This window comes from Strix uralensis, chromosome 3, assembly GCF_047716275.1.
Source record: "Strix uralensis isolate ZFMK-TIS-50842 chromosome 3, bStrUra1, whole genome shotgun sequence".
NCBI classification, from domain to species: Eukaryota; Metazoa; Chordata; class Aves; order Strigiformes; family Strigidae; genus Strix; species Strix uralensis.
In genome coordinates this window covers 11,138,550-11,157,114 of record NC_133974.1, presented here as the reverse complement: position 1 = coordinate 11,157,114, position 18,565 = coordinate 11,138,550, and the positions used below count along the sequence as shown (strand labels likewise).

Sequence of the window (18,565 nt, the reverse complement as noted above, 5' to 3'; positions counted from 1 at the left end):
TCCCTTTCCTTCCTCAAACAGCAACGCAGAACTGCATCATCATTGAACAAAGCTACGAAACAATCTGCCACTCTCAGGATACACACGATGACCAGCCACAGCTCTCTGTACAAAATCTAGCATTAGTGCACTGCGGCCAACCTGATGGCAACCATTCAGTAGCAAATTGCGCTTCTGTAGTTAGCACTGGGTTTTCTCCCAGGTGCATGACTTAGATGCAATCTGCAATTTTAATGACCCGTCACTAGATCTTAAAATGCTTTTGCAGTTGTTCTCTCAGCTCTACTTCCCTGAATGACATGGTAGGAGTTGTTGTCACCTCATTGTTTACCCATTTTCCTAGTTATTAATATGTTGAACATCAAACATACTCATGGAACAAAACTGATTGACAGATCAACCTAATTACCATGCTACTACACAGTGAGTCACAAGCATCTCCTCAAATGCCTGTTCCTTAGAGCACAGGGAAGTGTGACTAAATAGGTTTCTGAATATCCCATCAACACTCTAAAACATCTAGACATTATGCCCCCAGAAACCTCAACCTTCCCCATACTCTGATGAAAAAGTATCAGTGGATCTATCAGTGATGGAGGTAATATTATGGTGGTTCTGTCCATAAGGGGGCACTTAGGTGAGTTAGTTTAACACCAAAAAGCAGACTCACTTCCCCTGCAGTTGGGCAGACCATTTCGCTCCACACCTTAAGCTAAAAATGGTCCTTAAAAAAAATCCTGAGCAGTAACAGAAATGAGTGCGGATCCAATGCCAGACAGCTAACAATCTCTTAAATGCTCAAGAACTCATCCTGGATCCACGGGTGTATGAAGAAACTGGTCATCAGGCTGTAACCTTAACTATACTTTGGTAAAGATTTTTTGGTAAGAAAATATGAAGGTTTAGCTGCTCAAACTGGCCTCTGGAAACTTAATCATCTAATGCAGGGTTCTTCAATAATTGGCTAATTCCCAACGGATCACTAGAAATGAGTAGCTTTTTGAAGCGGAGCTCCACAGATAGCAGACAAGTCACATAACTGAGAATACAAAGAATGGCTGGTTTCCTACAGGAAAAACACAAGACCAGATGTATTTCACACAGTGTTATTCACACATTTTCATTTTGATTTTTACAGTATATACATGTGAACATTACATTATTCAATATGAGCCACCCAGAATCAAACCTAATCAAACTGGTCCATGAACAGTCTATATCAAAAAGCAATACTCAAGCAAAAAGTCTAGTGGTTCTACCCAAAGCCTAAAACAGTTGAAAGGAAAACCAGTGATTTTCATGTTCCTAGATAGAATTTGTGCAACATGATTTCAGGAGAGCAAGTGGAAGATTATGTTCAAGATACCGAAAGCACTAAGGATGATAGTTATAGGACTGTTTAAATTCAGCCATGGCATGAGTGCTACAGGGACAAAGTACTGGGACAGTATCAGTTTCTGCCCGGACATCCCCGAAAGCCTAACTTACTGTCCAACACGTTGCAGAGAACATTGGCTCTGTGGATTATAACACACAGCATTGTACACTGGGCAAAGACAGTCACTGAGGAGAATTAATGCGTCCAAGGAAGTGGCTCAAGTCATCCTTTGTGTGACTACAGGAAAGCTGTGGCTCCAATGACAGGGCTTGTACCTCTCAGAGGAATTTTGTGAACTGCCACGCAAAAACTACTTGGCAATTAGAATTGTGCTTACCAAAAATAATTAGGCCTGCTACATCACTTAATGCAGGCGCTAAATGACAGATTCAGAAATTGGAAGTTTCAGAACAAACTTTCCCATTTGCCTATTAATGAGTTAATGCTACCATTTAAAAAAGTAGCACCTCAGATGTATGCTTTAATGAGATTTATGTAAACCTGACAGAAACAGTAATACAACAGAATTCCTTATACAAGTTTATACCACTACTATTTTCCTTCCTCATGATCAGACCCCTGCCATAACAGCCTTTTATTTGATCAATGCTCAAGACATTGTTTTCAAACTCTCTTGTTGATCAAAACTTTAGGTTAAGCCATCCAAATGAATGCTTTACACAAAATACTTACTTCAACAACATACAAAGCACTTTCTTTATCTTTCAGAAACTGAATATACAAAGGAAGCTTTTTCCAAAATATTTCCATAGGCAAAGGATTAAAAAGGATTTTAATTATACACATATGGTCACAATTCTGCCTTAAAAAGATCATTGGGAAATGTACATAAGGCCGCTTGTAAATGTACATCATCTTTATGTTACTGTTACAATGTCATATGTCCAGAGAAAAAAATTGACAGTATCATACATATTTGCTTTACGCTGGGAGAAGGCTATTCAAAAATACAGTACTCTTCTGTACAAAAAAATCATGCCACATTTATTAAGATGGAAGAAGCATTGGTTTCTGTGATAACCAAATATTTCAGTCCATTTCTTACTATGCTTATTAACCCGACTTAAAATTTGAACAGATTGATTTCCCAAAGTGTCCATATTAACAGAATCAACAGCTATGTTATAAACAAAACATAATGTTTCTCACAATAGATAAAAAGAAAGCTGGTTCATATTTCTGAAACCATATAAAGATAGAATTTAAAAAAATCACTCTTGATTTGCTGAAATAAATTTACATTATACAACACTATATGCCAGGGGGAGAAAAGGGAATGGGGATATGAATATACACTAAAATGCAAATTTTTGTCCCAAAAAGGGGTAAAACAAATTACATTTACAGCATGAAGGTTTACAAATGTACATCTGTACAACCAAGGTAAGCATCACTACTAAATTAGCAAGGCTTGTAATAAACATCGAAACGAGAGATTTGTTTTCAAACTGTAAACTTACACCTATTAACTACACGTATACAATGCATATATTTATAGGAAGCAAAAAAGCTATCTGAGTATTCAATCATGCTTAAATGTTGAGCTATCAAGTTTACTTTTCAGTGGCCCCTTTTCATCAATACCTATTTTTGCATCTACAGTGAGAAAGCAAAATAAATGCTCAACACTTTCAAATCCTTACAATTCTATATGCAAAATAAAAAAATACAAATCTCTACTCTTCCTGCGTTGTAAAACTGACTGTAAAGTTAATACAGGGTTCACTCCTTTTCCAACAGCGTCCTTTACTGAGTGGAAGTACCACCATCATTTTAATCCCTCTACCTTGTACAACAATTAAATATATAAGTATATACAGCACTTATTTTTAATACATTGCTAGAGAAAACCTTAGGGCACCTTTTTAAAAAGACTGTATCCATAGCAAGTGATGAAAGCTAGTCTTTTAACGTTTCCATTGTTTTGTTATTCCCTCCTTTAACTTGCTGTGCCCTGTTTATTATTTGGATAGTATGTTGTGAACCACCAAAATACAACTTAACTTTTCAACATGTTAAATAATGTTTATGCAGCTGATCAATTTTAATCTGGTATAAAAGACTTCACACAAAAGGGAAAAATAAGGATTAATTCTATATACAACTCTATAAACCTGTTGTGCTATGATGCTGGGTAGACCTACCAGATTGCAAGCCAGTGTATTAAAAGAATACTGTACTTTTTCCCTTTAAAAACTATTTCAGTGACTTTACAAGGTAAAAATTTACAAAATATGTGACAGCTATTTTGATACAATTACATCATATACAGGCATTCTGTGCTTTGCCAGCCATCCAATCTGATAGGTCTCCGGATCAGGGCTGGAGATTTTTTTTTTTTTTAATAATTCACTCCCCAAAAATATACACAAGAATAAAAATTTTACAAATGGATGAACAAAGTCAATAAATAGATTTAAAAAAATCAGAACATTTATAGTTAAGTTGTACGTTTTGATCATTCACAATTCAATTTTTCTTCCATTTCTTTTTGTCTTTTACAGCATCCCATTTGGTGGTCCACCAATTGGCCCCAGATCAGCACTGTTCTTCAGGTAATACTTTTCCAACTTGGCCAGAATATGTTTGCCATAGGTATATTTACGCAGAGTTGTGATGTGGGGTCGAATCTGTAAGAAGAAACCCATTATTTTTTTTTTCTCCCTCAAAAATTTTAAGTAGAGGCTACTAGACTTTAAAAGTATTATGTAAAAAAAATGTCAGAAGCCTGTATTTCAAAACTCTGGAGTTTCTGGAAAGATATAAAATCGGTCATTCTGACTCACCAAACTACTGACGTACCTGTCACAGGAAGAGGGAGGCAGCCCTTTTGTGGCAGTGCCCTGCTGGTGACTGGGAGAAGCAGAGCTCCTGCAGGAATAATACTAGGCCCTGTGTTAAACAGCCTGGGGCCATTGTGGCAATAGCACTTTTGTCCACATTTGGATATTCTTAAGTAGAAAATGTGTCCGTATGTTAGGAAGTGTGGGAATCTCTTTTGAGGGAACTGTAGAATGGATTTACCAGCAACCATCAAATAAAGAAACCTGTATTTCTTCTGTTATCTTAATAAAGATGACAGATACTACATTTTCATATTAACAGTATTTTCACAGAAAAGCTGGCATAAAGAGAGGAAATGAAATCCAACTTTTGAAACTTTTCTGCAGATTTAAATTTTTAGCTCAGTGCTCAGAGACCTGAATATATTGTACTTTATCAAGCTCCACCGGATTTAATGTTTATACATCAACTTCTAGATTACAGAACTAGTGAGTTTTACATCTAAAGGGATTTCCTAGCAGAAAAATTAGTATAGATAGTACTTCCTGAACCAACAAAACTATATACAAATATACCTTGTGCATTATTATCTTCCGCTGAGCAGGTTCTGCCATATCAATCATCTTCTGGACAACATAGTTGGCATACTGGTCCTTCATCATGGTGTATAAGGCACTGTGAGGACCATCATTCTGGCAACAGACCTCATCAATAAGTAGAGCTCTTTCAGCACGAGATGCATGAGTTACACATTTTTCTACCACATTGCTGAAAAATAAGACAAATACATTCTGTGACTTAAGATGCAACATTCTTTTGAGTAGCAATTTTTGATTTATCTGAACAGTTCAAGTGTCTTAACGCCACTGGAGAGCGCACTGAAGTCCTGATTTCCAAATTTTTAGTCTGTAACAACTGAGGAAGTTAAAGGATTATACACTCCTCGTGTAAAAAAAGTAATTTTCTGATACTTATCTTGTAGGAGAGATTTTCCACTGGACCTACAGTAGATGTACTGGACCTCAGGTTGCAGATGTATTCTAGTACATCTATTTGAGTTGTGGGCCCTTTTAAGACACAACAGAGAAAGCCAGAAACGAGGCTTCCCGCTTTTTGAATAAAGGCACTTTTCAGGAGCATGCCTACTGTCAAATATCTCTTTTTGTAGAGGAAGTCTCTGACCTTTCAGGTAACTCAGAAGCTGGAAGGGCCATCCACGCTTGTGAGACAGCAAAGCACTTGGGGTCCTAAGTTTGTGCTTTAGAAATTAAGTACATTTCAAGGAAATGATTATGAGCAGTTCTATTTGGGTAAACTAAAATCCAGATAAACTTGCTAGTTGGCATACAATCAATTTTTCAAAAAATGCCCCTATGTCACAGTGCATTTCTACTTAATGTTGATGACAAAGTCTCACTAAATCATCTAGGATGAATTCTGAGGCGTGTTTTCCTTAGCAAAAGGCAAATAATCTGTATTTCATCAAAAAGCACTGAAGGATGAGTTTTAGGTTCTTATTTTAAAGCAGTTCAGGACTCCTACAATAGTCTTTGAGACTTCCTAATGCATCAAATCCTTGTCAGGCTGAATCACCACTTTAACGCCAGCCTTTTTATACTTGTAAATTGCTTGGCTGGACTGGTAGACAGTCAGGAAGTCCCACCTTATCACCATCAGCCTATCAAGCAAGTTCTAGCAGAGCCTTTCACCTGGCTCTGGGGATCCTCACACAGAGACCTGGAACTCATTCCCCACACTTGTACACAGTTAACAAAAACCATCCCCATAAACCCATGGAATCTTCTTTTGTTTTGCTACAGAACAGCATTTTCCCTTTCCCAAATCTAGTATAAAAATACCACTCTGTAAAAATGTGAAATTTCAGGAGGCAAGTCACACAACAGAAAAAACCCTATTATACCCTTTTCTGTAACACAATAAATAAATCCAATACTACAACTTTAAAAGGTTAGTGAATCTTTAATGTATGAAGGCTGTGCAATACCTGGCAAATTTGTGCTGACTCAGAGCTAGAACTTTTCCTCTTATTTCTGAAACTATTTTACTCTTGTCTTCAGGACGACCGTGCTCCAGTACATGTTGAATAACGTAATTTCCGTATTGATCCTGAAAATAAGATGACTTCAATTTTCTTTTGTGTTCATACCAAGTAATCCATACAGCTTTTGTCTATTTGTATAAACTTTCAGATTACTATTTGCACAGATAAGGAAAAATACAATAATGTCAGCATTACAGAAACAAAGTGATGCAAGAAATATTGCATCAAGAATTACTTAATGGACCACAATTTACATGCAAAATGTAAATAATCTGGAAAACCAGCATTTTGCTAGAGTGCCTTTTATCCTCTTAAAGAAAGAAGTCCTCAAAATTGAGGTCATCCTTCTTTAACAGCTGTAATATCTCCTTGAACTTTGGTACCACAAGACAGTTATGTTTTAACTAGAGACTTGTATATAAAGACAACACTGAGAAATGAACTAGACTGTGAATATGTACCAAAAGGCAATTCTTGCCTTTTTATGTGTGGAAAATCCCACTGAACACCGAGCCACTTCCAGTATTTGAAACTGATTCAATTTCAAAGCCATTTGTAGCATTGTTTTTGTTTGTCTGAGAACAAGACAGGAAATCATGTTGTATAAGGTCTTTTGCCTTCCTTTAGAAAAGATGCCCTTTTTGTGTAAGAATCTGCAACGTTTGTATTTTTGACAATGTATTTGTGTTTAGACATTATTAGAAGTTATCTGAAGGACACCTGAATGAATCAAGATAAACTACAAAAAGACAATCTCTGTAATAAAAAAATTATACTAATTCTGTGCATTTACAATGTATATTCGAAGCTACAGTCAAAAGTGTAAGAAAAAGGCTTTTTATATCTTCTTTGCCTCCCAACTTCCAAACTCTTTTTCATTAAAACTATGGAAGGAAAGAAAAACAAAAAATCAATGTCTACAAAAGTAAAAAAAGAGGCAAATGCATTTAAACTATTTCTTAAACAAAGAAATAGGAATAAATTACAACAACAAAAGAAAGCTCTAAAATGGATTAAAAAAATGAATATACGCACTAACCTGGACTAGCTGTTCTGTGTGTTGATGCAGTTCTTCTAGGATTGGCAAAGTCTGCTCTGCAGTACAGTGTTCCAGAATACGCTGAATTACTCTACAACCATATGGATGAGTTGAAAGTACAAATACCTTAAAATAGGATTGCAAACTGGAGTTAAATGAACCGAGGTTTACAGATATAGTAATATTATCATGTTCAAAATGGAAATGAATATGCAAGTACTTATATTAAAAAAAGTTTTGCCTGCCAATATCAGAATTCCATCTCCAGTAGAAGTCAGAAAAAGATGAAAATGCAGTTTTTTTATGTTCCAAGAACTCCTGTAATTATAAAACTAAGAACCCAGGTTTTCATTACAATGTTTCTAGCTTATTTAGCTGCAAAGGAAAGCCTGGAGGTATGACCCTTAGTTAAGCTTTTCCTTTTAACTTTGTTCTTAATTTTCAAATTTGAAGATTTTGACATTTATTAAATGGAGTTCGATTATTGTGGCTGATTTTCACTAATTTCACATTCCAGCATATACAACTGGCTCCCTATTACAGATAAAAAGTTCATAAATAAGTATTCAAAACATACAGTCAAAAATCTTGCTTATTCCTTTTGCTTGCTTCTCCAGAAGCCACGTTTGTGTTCCAGGGATTAATTCAGGAGATTTAAGAGTCAGTGAACACACAATCTTGTCTGATTAGACATTGATCTGAATTATGCAGGCAGGTGAAAAAGATATGTATTGTTACATGACATGACTGAAGTGTGGTATTTTTCATTTGCCACTTCAGGTTAGCTAATTATTTTTTTTTTTAAACACACAATTATTTGGAGCTGAGGATGGATGGCCAGTAAATAAACAGAGTCACATTTTAGTCAAGGGGCCCTACCTACAGTTTAGAAACTGTGTCTCATCTACCCTACACACACTTTGATATAAAAAGACCTGACCCTAGAAACCTTGGTATGCCATTTACTACTACGTACAACAATAATTCAGGTATTGCTGTTGTGTAAAATGTGAGAGAAGGATATTGTAGATCTTGTTAAGAAAAACATTTGGCCATCCATTAAAGTAACATTTAGTAACACAGCCAAGTTAGTAACTTTTTTACAATTCTTTGAGACTATAAAAGTACACTTTTGTCTCAGAGTATTAAAATCTTATTTAGCTGCAGCATATTCTCTAGCCTGCAGCAAAATATCAATCTTATATTAATATAACTTTTTTGGAAAAAAACCAAAAGCCCCAACCTTAAATAAACAAATAACACCTCCCTTCACTTAACACTAGCCCATATGTAGGGAACAGATTAGTATATTTCTTCAAAGTATTTTCTTAATGATAGACATTCATTGGGAAATACTGAAAGACTTGCAACATAAGCAGCAGCAGCAGCAAACAGAAATTTTAATGAAAAATATATGCGAGAGAGCAGATACTTTTTAATACATCAAAAATGGCAGTGTTAAATGTCATAGAGAACATTTGAAATAACATATCACAAAACTCAAACAGAAAGCCTGGCCTTAAGCCAAATACCTCTATGGGTATTTACAACACATCCAAACAGGTCTTTCTAGAGCCTCATCTCCAACAGATTAATCTTTTTACACCATGTTAACTGTCTCTTCAACAGCTTTTACATTTTATCATCCCTTTTTTATCCTACTTAACACAAGCTGACTGCAAAGTGTCAAACGCTACCTTGTATATGCAAATAATGGAAAAAGATCTGCAAATCAAAGCAATCCTACAGAAGAGGAACTGAACTGTTGACACTACCTGTCCTTTGAATGCATCAATGATGAACTGGAGTGACTGGGGTTGAACACACTCGATACATTTTTGTACAACATGGTTTCCATTTTGATCTTTAACACATTTCAGAACATGACCATCCAACTCTTTCACCATTTCATTCTGGAAAAAAAAAGGATTATCCTTGTCTTTACAGTGATTTTTTTTTTCTCCCCCCTCAAATGAATATTCCATTTCATTCTAACTGTCCAATCTTCATTTTCATTGGTGGTTTACTTGTGTACTTCAGCATTTTAATTTAAACAGCTATTTCAGTCCCCAGGACATTTCATAACGAAGGGAACGATCAACAATTTAAACAAGCAAGAAGATGGATGCAATAAAAAGGAATAAAATAAAAAAAAGTATTGCTCTAACTTACAATTACCTGCTGGTCAGGTGAGATTGACTCAAGTGCTTTCTGAATAACACGACAACCATACATCTGTAGGGCTAATGGCAGAACATGACCACGGATGCGTGTTGCTAAGGCTAACTTTTGATCCAGGCTTCCAAACTATAAGAAAATAAATATGCTGTTAACAAATGAAGACATACTGCCGCATGATGGAATTTACATGTCAGAGTAAGTACTTCCATGATGTATTACAGGCTTACTGCACGCCTTGAATGATTCCTCCCTTTGTATTTTTGGTGGGTATGTTTACCAGAAGCATTTATTTCCTAGATGCAAAATTTGTAATATTCCACATTCCAGTCACATACTTGCTATCAAATGCATGACCTTGAAAGACAACAGAAGAAACTGAAGTAGTTTATACTTGCCTGTCTGTAGGAATATTTAAGTGCTATTTAGACAAAGTATACCAGCAAATTAATTACAGATTACTCTAACGTATTAACTCAAATCACATCATCTCTGATACAGTGACCAGTACAACTCTGAGGTATCTTACATCTTGTATACAGTAAGCAAGCTGTAACAAGAGGGGGCGGGGGAAAGATTTCAGACCTTGAAGTAGCTTCTTGGTAACTTCACATGGCTTAAACAACCATTCTTAACATGGGTGCTTCAGGAAATCTAGAAACACTTGGACTTTGCAGAACAAAATCAAAATGCTTTTGTACACTGGCTGTATTACGGTGTAATTCAACCAACGTTTTTCAGCAGTAGCTAATTCCTGCCCATATCATTCACTCCACTGTGCTGTTACAACCTTCTGTGCTGCTCCATGTTTGGCAGAGTAGAAGCCAGTCAAGCTTTCTAATACACATAACCCGGCTCCCAGATCCCCACACAAGCTCCTGAGGTGGCACAGTACAAGCGATCACACTAAAGTGATCACCTGGACAATCAGCTGGGTGACACCAGCAACATTCATGCAGCACTGCTGAGAACTGTCAAACCCCACACCTGTAGTCACCTAAGACTGAACAAAGCTGAAACAACTTCAACTTCCTACTTAAATAATGAACTAAGTCCCTTACTACACCTAAGGCCTAGTGCACTTTTTTCTTGAGAAGTCTTCCGCAGAATTAAGATGAAAACACTCCATTGACAATGATAATCTATGTATCCATCCAACCTAACATTATGTAAAAAAAGGGCAATTGATGATCCTTTGAGCAAGATCAAGATCTTATACACCATACATCAGTCATGCTTTTCAGAACATATTTTGATTTGTAAAAAAGAGTATCAAGTAAAAAAAAATGTGAGCACTTCGTTTCCTAGATTACTCATTAAAGACTACGTTTGTGTTTACAGCAACCGTCTTTCTTGTTAGACATTTTCCAGCTTCACCTTCTACCCACCCAGATACTTTGATATGGTCCTTGATTTAAAGTACACTATGCTAGATACCCTTCCTACATACAACTTCTTCCAGGAGACAGGTACTGCTTTTTCTTCAAAGTCAAATCTTATAACTCTTTGATAATGTGCTTTTTTTAATCCCACAGTTTTTAACAAATATACTAGTTTTAGTCATACTGGATGTATCTTATGACACCCCTTCCTCAAAATTCTTCTGCCTCAACACATTTTATGTTAGTTTCTTCATATACAGCACTGGATGAAGTTCACACAGCTATTTATTTGGATGCAAGTGCATTTTCCAGACCCACTCTTTATGAAGATGCAGTAACGAATAAAAAGTATCCTTCAAATCTTTAAGTTCCCCATCATCTGCTGAAAGTCTCTGTAAATTACGCTAAAAGGCTGGCAAAGCCTGAGTGTGCAGCCTGTACATTCACCAGTGTTCACCAATGTATGCACCACCGGTGTAAAGAGAAACTGTGCCCGTTGTGGAAAAAAAAGCAGGGGATACAGAACAGAAAACATGTGTGCAGTGTTATACGCTTGGGTTTTGTGGTAAAAGTCCAGTAGAATTCTGCTATGATGTTAAGAAAAAAACAGTTAAATTTAATCAGATTTTACAGCATTTCATTGGCATTTCTGTTCATACACTTAGTGTTATGCGTACCTCAAAGAACTTCTGTATTACATAGTTTCCAAACACATCAGTCATCAATTGATATGCTGCTTGCAGGATCTCATTAAATACCATCTGGCGCTCAGCTGGAGTAGCTCTCTCCAGCTTTTGCTGTATAAATCTAAGTGCAAAAAAAGGTACATTATGCTTTACATAAACAGGAAAACCTCTCAAACACTGTTTCAATGAGACACCTCAAAATTCTAAAGCAAGTATTCAACATTTATAAAACTTATTAAAATGAAAGTAGTGCCTTTACATATAAAAGGATACATTTTAGTAAAATTATACTTAAAAACTTTCATTTGAAAAGGATTAAGGATGAAAAGAATAACAATAACTAAGTACCTGATGATGTATTGCTGAAAAATGGTTTTACATTCCATATGCCAGATATTGTTTTCTTAATCAACGCCTTTTTGATACCTAAATACTAGAGTTTACAAGTCTAGTTATGAGGCTATTTCTACACTGAGAACTTCTACAAGCAGCTAAATTCATACTACTTTTATAATGAAGTTTCCTAGAGAAGAAAAAGGTCAGTGTAAGAGCATGTGCTCCAATTAATGGCATGCTTTGTATTAAGATGACTAGCAGCTCATTCAAATGTTTGATGTTAACATAACAATATCAAAGCAGTAAAATATTATTAAGTTATTAACTTTACTATAATAATTACCTAGAACCATGCTGGTCTTGGGAAAATTCAACAATATGCCCAACAAGGTCTCTTAGTTGAAGGTTAGGGAAACGATTGTTTCTGAAATCTTCCAGCAATCGACTACGTCCAGAAGGCATAATATCAGACCTACTGTAACGAAGGCGTGAAGGAGGGAAGAGCTGACTGGTGGAGCTAAAAAGACTGGAGGTACTTGCCGCACTGCGATACTTTGCTTCGGCTCCAGGTGCTGCAGAAATATAGCGACCACTACCATTTGTCAGTCCTCCTACAAGGAAGCAGTTCTGTCAGTAAAAGCCATAAGGAAAATAAGCAACAGCAAAACAGTAAGTGTACTAGAACTACGGATACACCCTGGAGCCAAAAAAACCAACAGTGTTGCCTTGTTATTTATATTTACCTCATTACAGTTGGAGGAGTTAGATAGCTTTATCTTCCAATAAATAAAACCATTCTCCTCCTCATTTATATTTTATGTGAAGGGCACCAGGAAAAGAAATGTAATTAGAAGAATATAATGAAGCAGGTAAAGTGAGCACTCACTCAGACTTGCAGAAACTTTAGAATTGAGTGGGGCTTAGCTTAGTGGGCAGATTTCCACTTCACAGGTAATACTGACTTATACCCTTGTTAGTAGTCTCAAAGTTAGCCAATTGTTTCAAAATAGACCATGAAATCTGAACTACCCTTCAGTCCCTACTGAGGTACCTTTCCAACTTATAGTGTGAAAGGGCATTTTTGGGGAGGCATACATGGTGCCTCTTGTCATGCTGTACCTGTTCTGCAGGGTATTTGATGACTTCAGCATCCCAGGCTTTCAATCTGGCACCTCTTGTAAGCACTAAATATGTCAAATTTCAAACCAGGTAACTAAGAATGCTCTACTTAATTCTAAAACAACCAAAAATATATCAAACTGAAGTTCCTTTTAACAACATAAAGTCCTCTCCTTGCTGCAAAAACATTCATCGCTCTCACTACACTTCATCTTTCCTTACTTTCCAAGAACTGAATTGCCTTCCTATTTTTAGATCCTACTCCTTTTTGCTAGTGATTCCACCTACAGCTATCATCATCTCAGAGTCCTGTGAATCTCTCCTCACATATTGCTCTCTAATCAGTTTGTCACTCTGAACTCCTCCAGCAGGCCTCTCTCCCCTCCACTTTACAATAGACAGCAATTACCATAAGCATGCAAACAAAGCATCTTTCCCAACTACAGTATGATTTTAAAAGGGATACTGCTACTATACTACAAACAGAAATATTCAAAACCAACTCCCACTTAGAAACCTCAACTCTACTTAAAAAAAACCCAAACAAAACCACAACCTAAAATTACTGAGTATGAATTGGAAAAGGAAAGCATTTTCAGTTTCCTTATCTAGAAAGTGATACAGTAACTGAAAGCCCTTTCAAAGTCAACAGAAGAAATATCTACATTTGAATTTAAAATAAATTGCAGTATGTGCTGTTTGAATGGTGCTCTATTACAAAATTAATTAAACCAAAAAAGAAATCAGCTGACAGTGCCCCAGCCAAGCCTTCTTTTGGTTCAAAGCATTTATATGGCCAGGCAACAACAGTGTTACAGTGGGCTGGTAATGTATTAATGGTAAAATATCTTTTTGAAAGGTCAAGTTGCAGTACCAGACTCTGAGATGTTAGTGCTCTGCAAGACATTATCAAGCATCACATTTATTGCATTGTATAGGATTATGTCCTAAAATAGAAATAATTAGTATTCATTTTACAATTAGTTTTCAAAATTCAGTGGTAAGAATCAGTAAAGGATCAGTAAATACTTTACACCCCACAATACCTTTTAAAAACCACTAGGTTTTCTTCTAAAGCCTCTTAGTTCTTTACTGCCAGAAAAATCAAGTTTTCTTAACTATCATTTTTAGTTTCCATTGACAATCACGGAAAAGAGCTGACAGTGACATGATACTAACAGACAAAAAGAAAAAGGAAACCCAACATTCTGCAGGTGAAGCAGCATGCAGAGTGATACTCTACAGCCATTTCTCTTCTAGGAACGGCCTTCTAAAGAACAAAAAGTTGTGCACCTGAAATTATGGTATTTCTCACCTAGATTATCTAAAGATATGAATGAAATCCTAGCTTCCCTGTAAATGCTGTGCAGTAACCCTACATAATGCCAGGAGAGGGCAGCAGAGCCCGTTTAAAAGGAAGTCTTGCACAGTACATTCCTGAGGTAGCAGCTCTATTGCTTCACTGATCCCATGCCCAGTTCTGTGCCAAATAGGGTAAATAGGTAGTTTTGATTATCTGCTCACAAACTCCATGGCTGTAATTAGCATACACAGTCATGGAATGGCACATGTGAATCAAGATTTGTTTCAGCATTTATTTTCTTTTTTTGTAAACTGAGCCTTCATGCAAGTATAAATTAAATGTGAAAATTTATCCAGCAATCAAAACAGAAATTAAGAAACTTAGTAGCTTTTAACTGATATGCTATACACGTGTAGTAGAACTACATGTATACAATACATTTTTCACTCAGGACTATCAAAAGCCTTTCTTCAGTCTAATTTAGGAACCCTCCCTTTCTAAGACTTGCAAGACAACTATGCTGCAACTGGGAGAGTCCTGTCTAGCCTGTGAAACTACTTCAGACAGTCACGTTAAGCAGGATCATAATACAGGAAGGCTGAAAACATATCCACTGTGCCTAGAAGAACCTGTCATACTTCAAAAGCACCCAGAAAGCTTAACCTTGTAAAACCCTGGACACAATTATAAAAACACAGTGCTTTAGTAGGTAATTATCTTTTCTTCTCATGTAACCTTTTACTACAGCAGCAGTGTTACAACTCAGTGGCAACATTGCAGATTTGAAAAATAGTAAAACCCCCCCAAAATAAAAGCACATCGTCATAGATATTTATTATATGCAGATATACTACTGTATACAATGGACTATTTTCTTAAATACTGTACTCATTACCTTCTCAGTCCAAAACCACCACAGCATTAGTGTGGACATTAAGGACACCTGGTCTCCTTCCTGAAAACTTTGTGTGAACAGCTTAGAAATGAAAAACTGACATCTGAATTCTAGTTACCCAAATCCTCCTGGTTAGCCTACCACATTCCCATGCTCTTCAAGAACTCAGGACACTTGTTTTACAGATTCTGATTCCAAACTAGAAAGGTAACAGCCTAGGTCTTACACATTATTTGGAGAACATACCCTACTGAATAAAGCACTTAGTCAAAAACGAAGTTTCAGTGCAAACACTGAAGTTTTATAAGACTGTTATCAGGCATCAGTAGTCACACAATTACAAACTGCTGGGGAATAAAGTGTGCAGTTCATTCTTCAGATAATCACTTCTGATCTCATAAAACAGAGATCTCCAATGCAATGAATAATATTAAGCTGTTTTACAGTTTAATTGAATCTAAATCCCTGTGGCTAGTCCATAGGGAAGAAGAGGCACAGAGGTATACAGGGGATATAGACAATCTGAAACAGAGCCTTACTAAGCTTCAAGGACACAAAGCATGTTAAATTGCTAACTCCTTAAGATGGATGGCATATTTAAAGGAGAACATGAAAAAAATATTAAAAACTAGATCTAGGCACATTTATTTTGATAGCATTAGTCTGTTAGTACTTATCACCAAAGTATTTCTTCAACTGTTTCTAACAAGACATAAAACAGATTTACTGCACAGTAACTGTTGTTTAAATCAGTCAACAATATTATTTTCTAGTAAAATACATGTGAGTATATGAACACTTTAAACTTGATTTCTATGAAGTATTTGCTCATCTGTAAAAAAGTAGCTTAATCTCATCCTCAGCTAAAAATTTCATCTTCATATGGGAAATCGAATTACACATATATGTACACACATATGCATATATATATGTATGTATATTTTATGAATCAATGCAAGTGCTTATTACGCCTGGTTTACCGAAGCCCTACAGAGTAGGTACACAGCAGAGGCAATGCAAAGTTCCCCACACTGTCTTGCCAAGGGGCCTTTACTTTTACCCAGAATGACCAATTCTGAAGATAAAACAGCAATCTAAGCTACTAAAAAGCTTGGCTTGCAACCATCGAAAATAATTACCTCCAAAAGCCCAGATTTTAAAAATCCTACTCTACACCAAATCCTTAAAATGCTGCAATGTACTATCAGAGTAAGCACTACCAATCTAAAAGGATTTTTTGTAACATAGGAAAAATACTTGCAGTTTTTTGTCCCTGGGAGTGAAAGGGTAGTTCAAATTCATGACCTTACTGCTCCAACTGATTACAGTAAAGAAGCAGTTACAGACAACTGACAAATCCCTTCAAATGCAGGAAAACTGACACTAGAACAAAGTAATTAGCACATTCCTATTTCAGGATGTTGGATATGAGTTGGTGAGAAGAGATAAAAACAGTAAAATATCACAAAATTCTTGTAAAAGGGAAATTGGTCTTTTAAGCTACAAATTGCAGCAGTGTCTGACAAAGGGGTTATAAAACCATGCACCCTTTCCCAGTATTGTGCTCTAGGATTCTGATGGCTGAAACAGGAGCAACCGAGTTTGATGCCCATTTTAAAACAGGAGTTAAACTTAGCTGAACCTGTTGATATAAGTAGGCAGGACAACAAGTTTTGAAGGTGGAAGGAGAGTTGCATTTGACAGGCATTATCAGAATACCAATGGCAACTGCATGCAGACATGAACTTACAATGTTGTTCTACTCTGAAAAGTGACTATGTGATAATCATACCCTTCTTAAAATATACTCCTTGTTTGATTTCAGGTGTAACTTCCTATTTGGTGAAAAAGCTTTGCCTTTTTGATTTTACTTTTTATATGTGAGAACAAAACAAATGCTTCCAAGAGTGGCTGATGAACACACCAGAATAAATTTAACAGGACAGACAATTAACTGCAGAAATAGTCTTCTTTTTCCAATGGTGCACCTTGGATGTAACTGCGCAAAGATATAACACAGGGCAGAGCGCAGGAAATGCTAAAAAAATTACTGCATTTTTGTGGAAGCAAAAATCCAAAAGACCTCAATTTCCAAATTTCAAACTGATTTAGTAAGGTAGCAAAAAGTTTACCCATAATCAAGGTCCACTTCATTTGGAAGATGAAGAGGCAGAACACATGAAAAGCCAACAAGGTTGTGTCAATTTTCAGAGTATAACTGTACATTCTGGCCTTTACAGACTGATCTAATACAGGATTTTAACAAACTATTATGCTTAGTTCACACTGCCACACAGTCTGAAATGGATTAAAATCAGTATTTAACAATTTCTGCTGTTAGAGGTAATCCTCTATACTGATCATAGCTTATTTTCCCAGATTTGAAAAAAAGTCTTTTAACATTCATCAAATGTGAAACAACACAAAACTTTAAATGTTTTGAATTTTAGATAATGCCTTCCAAAATTTGGTTTAAGTATAGTTTTCAGTAATATGAAAACTATCGTGAGAGTACTTCGAAAAGAAAGACAGAAAAAGATTTCCATGATAACCCCATTGTCAGATGTTCAGAACTTTCTCAAAAGCCTCCATTTGGGCTGAAACTTTCCATGCTTGGTCTCAGCCCAAAGGTGCACTTTGTAGACCTGAAAAAGGAAAAAAGGTAAGTAAAAAAAATAAAATGTGCTGAAACATCCCCTTGCCCAGTTTTACTTTGGGTATTCAGCACTTAACCATGAAAGGGATACTGAACTGTAAATGAAATATATTTAAATTACTTTTAACCTTGTTATACAAATCACACATTTTTCACTTAAAGTGTATTTTGGTAGGCACTTTTAATTTTTTTCCTGTTTTATTTGCATTAACAGAAGTACAGGGGATTATGTTGCCTGTTACATGCACAAAACTGTGCACTGAATAGTTACTGGAGCAACAGGCAACTCAATCTCGTTGAGTACATCCAGTTTCTTTGTATGACTTTAGCATCCAAACTAAATGACCACAGAAAAGGGAAAAAGAGTAAGTTTATCAAGTAACCTCAGGTTAGAGGCATTATATTCTAAATATACTGTAGGCTGTGGTGGGGTTTCTTTAATTTTTTAATTTTATTTTAATTATTTTTTAAAAAAGCTTGAGCTCCTGTGTCATCTAACTAGCTCAAAATTTTTCTAAAAGATTACTATCACCATTCCTTAAAATATACAACCAGTAACAGAGAGCCACCACTGACAAAGCCTTTGCTACTTCTTTCACAAATGCATTTTCTTTTTTTCCCCCGGCCTGGTGATAAATTATTGTCTTCCTGGCAAAGCATCCGGGCCATGAGGTAGTAGTAGCCTCACTGATTCAAAAACCACCTTTCAATACATTTTACATTGAC

The 18,565-nt window shown here is 36.0% G+C and overlaps 1 protein-coding gene across 11 annotated transcripts in view; it reads right to left on the bottom strand.

Moving 5' to 3' along the window:
• Nucleotides 1-1,090: 1,090 nt before the first annotated feature.
• PUM2 (pumilio RNA binding family member 2) overlaps nucleotides 1,091-18,565 on the bottom strand; it is a 77,143-nt gene continuing 59,668 nt past the window's right edge. For 5 of the 11 annotated variants that reach the window (XM_074861499.1, XM_074861498.1, XM_074861496.1 and 2 more), the window contains 8 exons: nucleotides 12,210-12,477; nucleotides 11,522-11,651; nucleotides 9,457-9,591; nucleotides 9,060-9,197; nucleotides 7,285-7,410; nucleotides 6,189-6,310; nucleotides 4,759-4,951; nucleotides 1,091-4,029 (listed from right to left, as the gene is read on the bottom strand). In XM_074861499.1, coding sequence (XP_074717600.1) covers nucleotides 3,898-4,029; nucleotides 4,759-4,951; nucleotides 6,189-6,310; nucleotides 7,285-7,410; nucleotides 9,060-9,197; nucleotides 9,457-9,591; nucleotides 11,522-11,651; nucleotides 12,210-12,477 — 1,244 coding nt within the window. In that variant the 3' untranslated portion in view covers nucleotides 1,091-3,897. Of the gene's footprint in view, nucleotides 4,030-4,758; nucleotides 4,952-6,188; nucleotides 6,311-6,332; nucleotides 7,130-7,284; nucleotides 7,411-7,481; nucleotides 7,983-9,059; nucleotides 9,198-9,456; nucleotides 9,592-11,521; nucleotides 11,652-12,209; nucleotides 12,478-18,565 lie in introns of those variants that run through there. The other 6 variants (XM_074861494.1, XM_074861501.1, XM_074861495.1 and 3 more) reach the window with 4 other exon arrangements.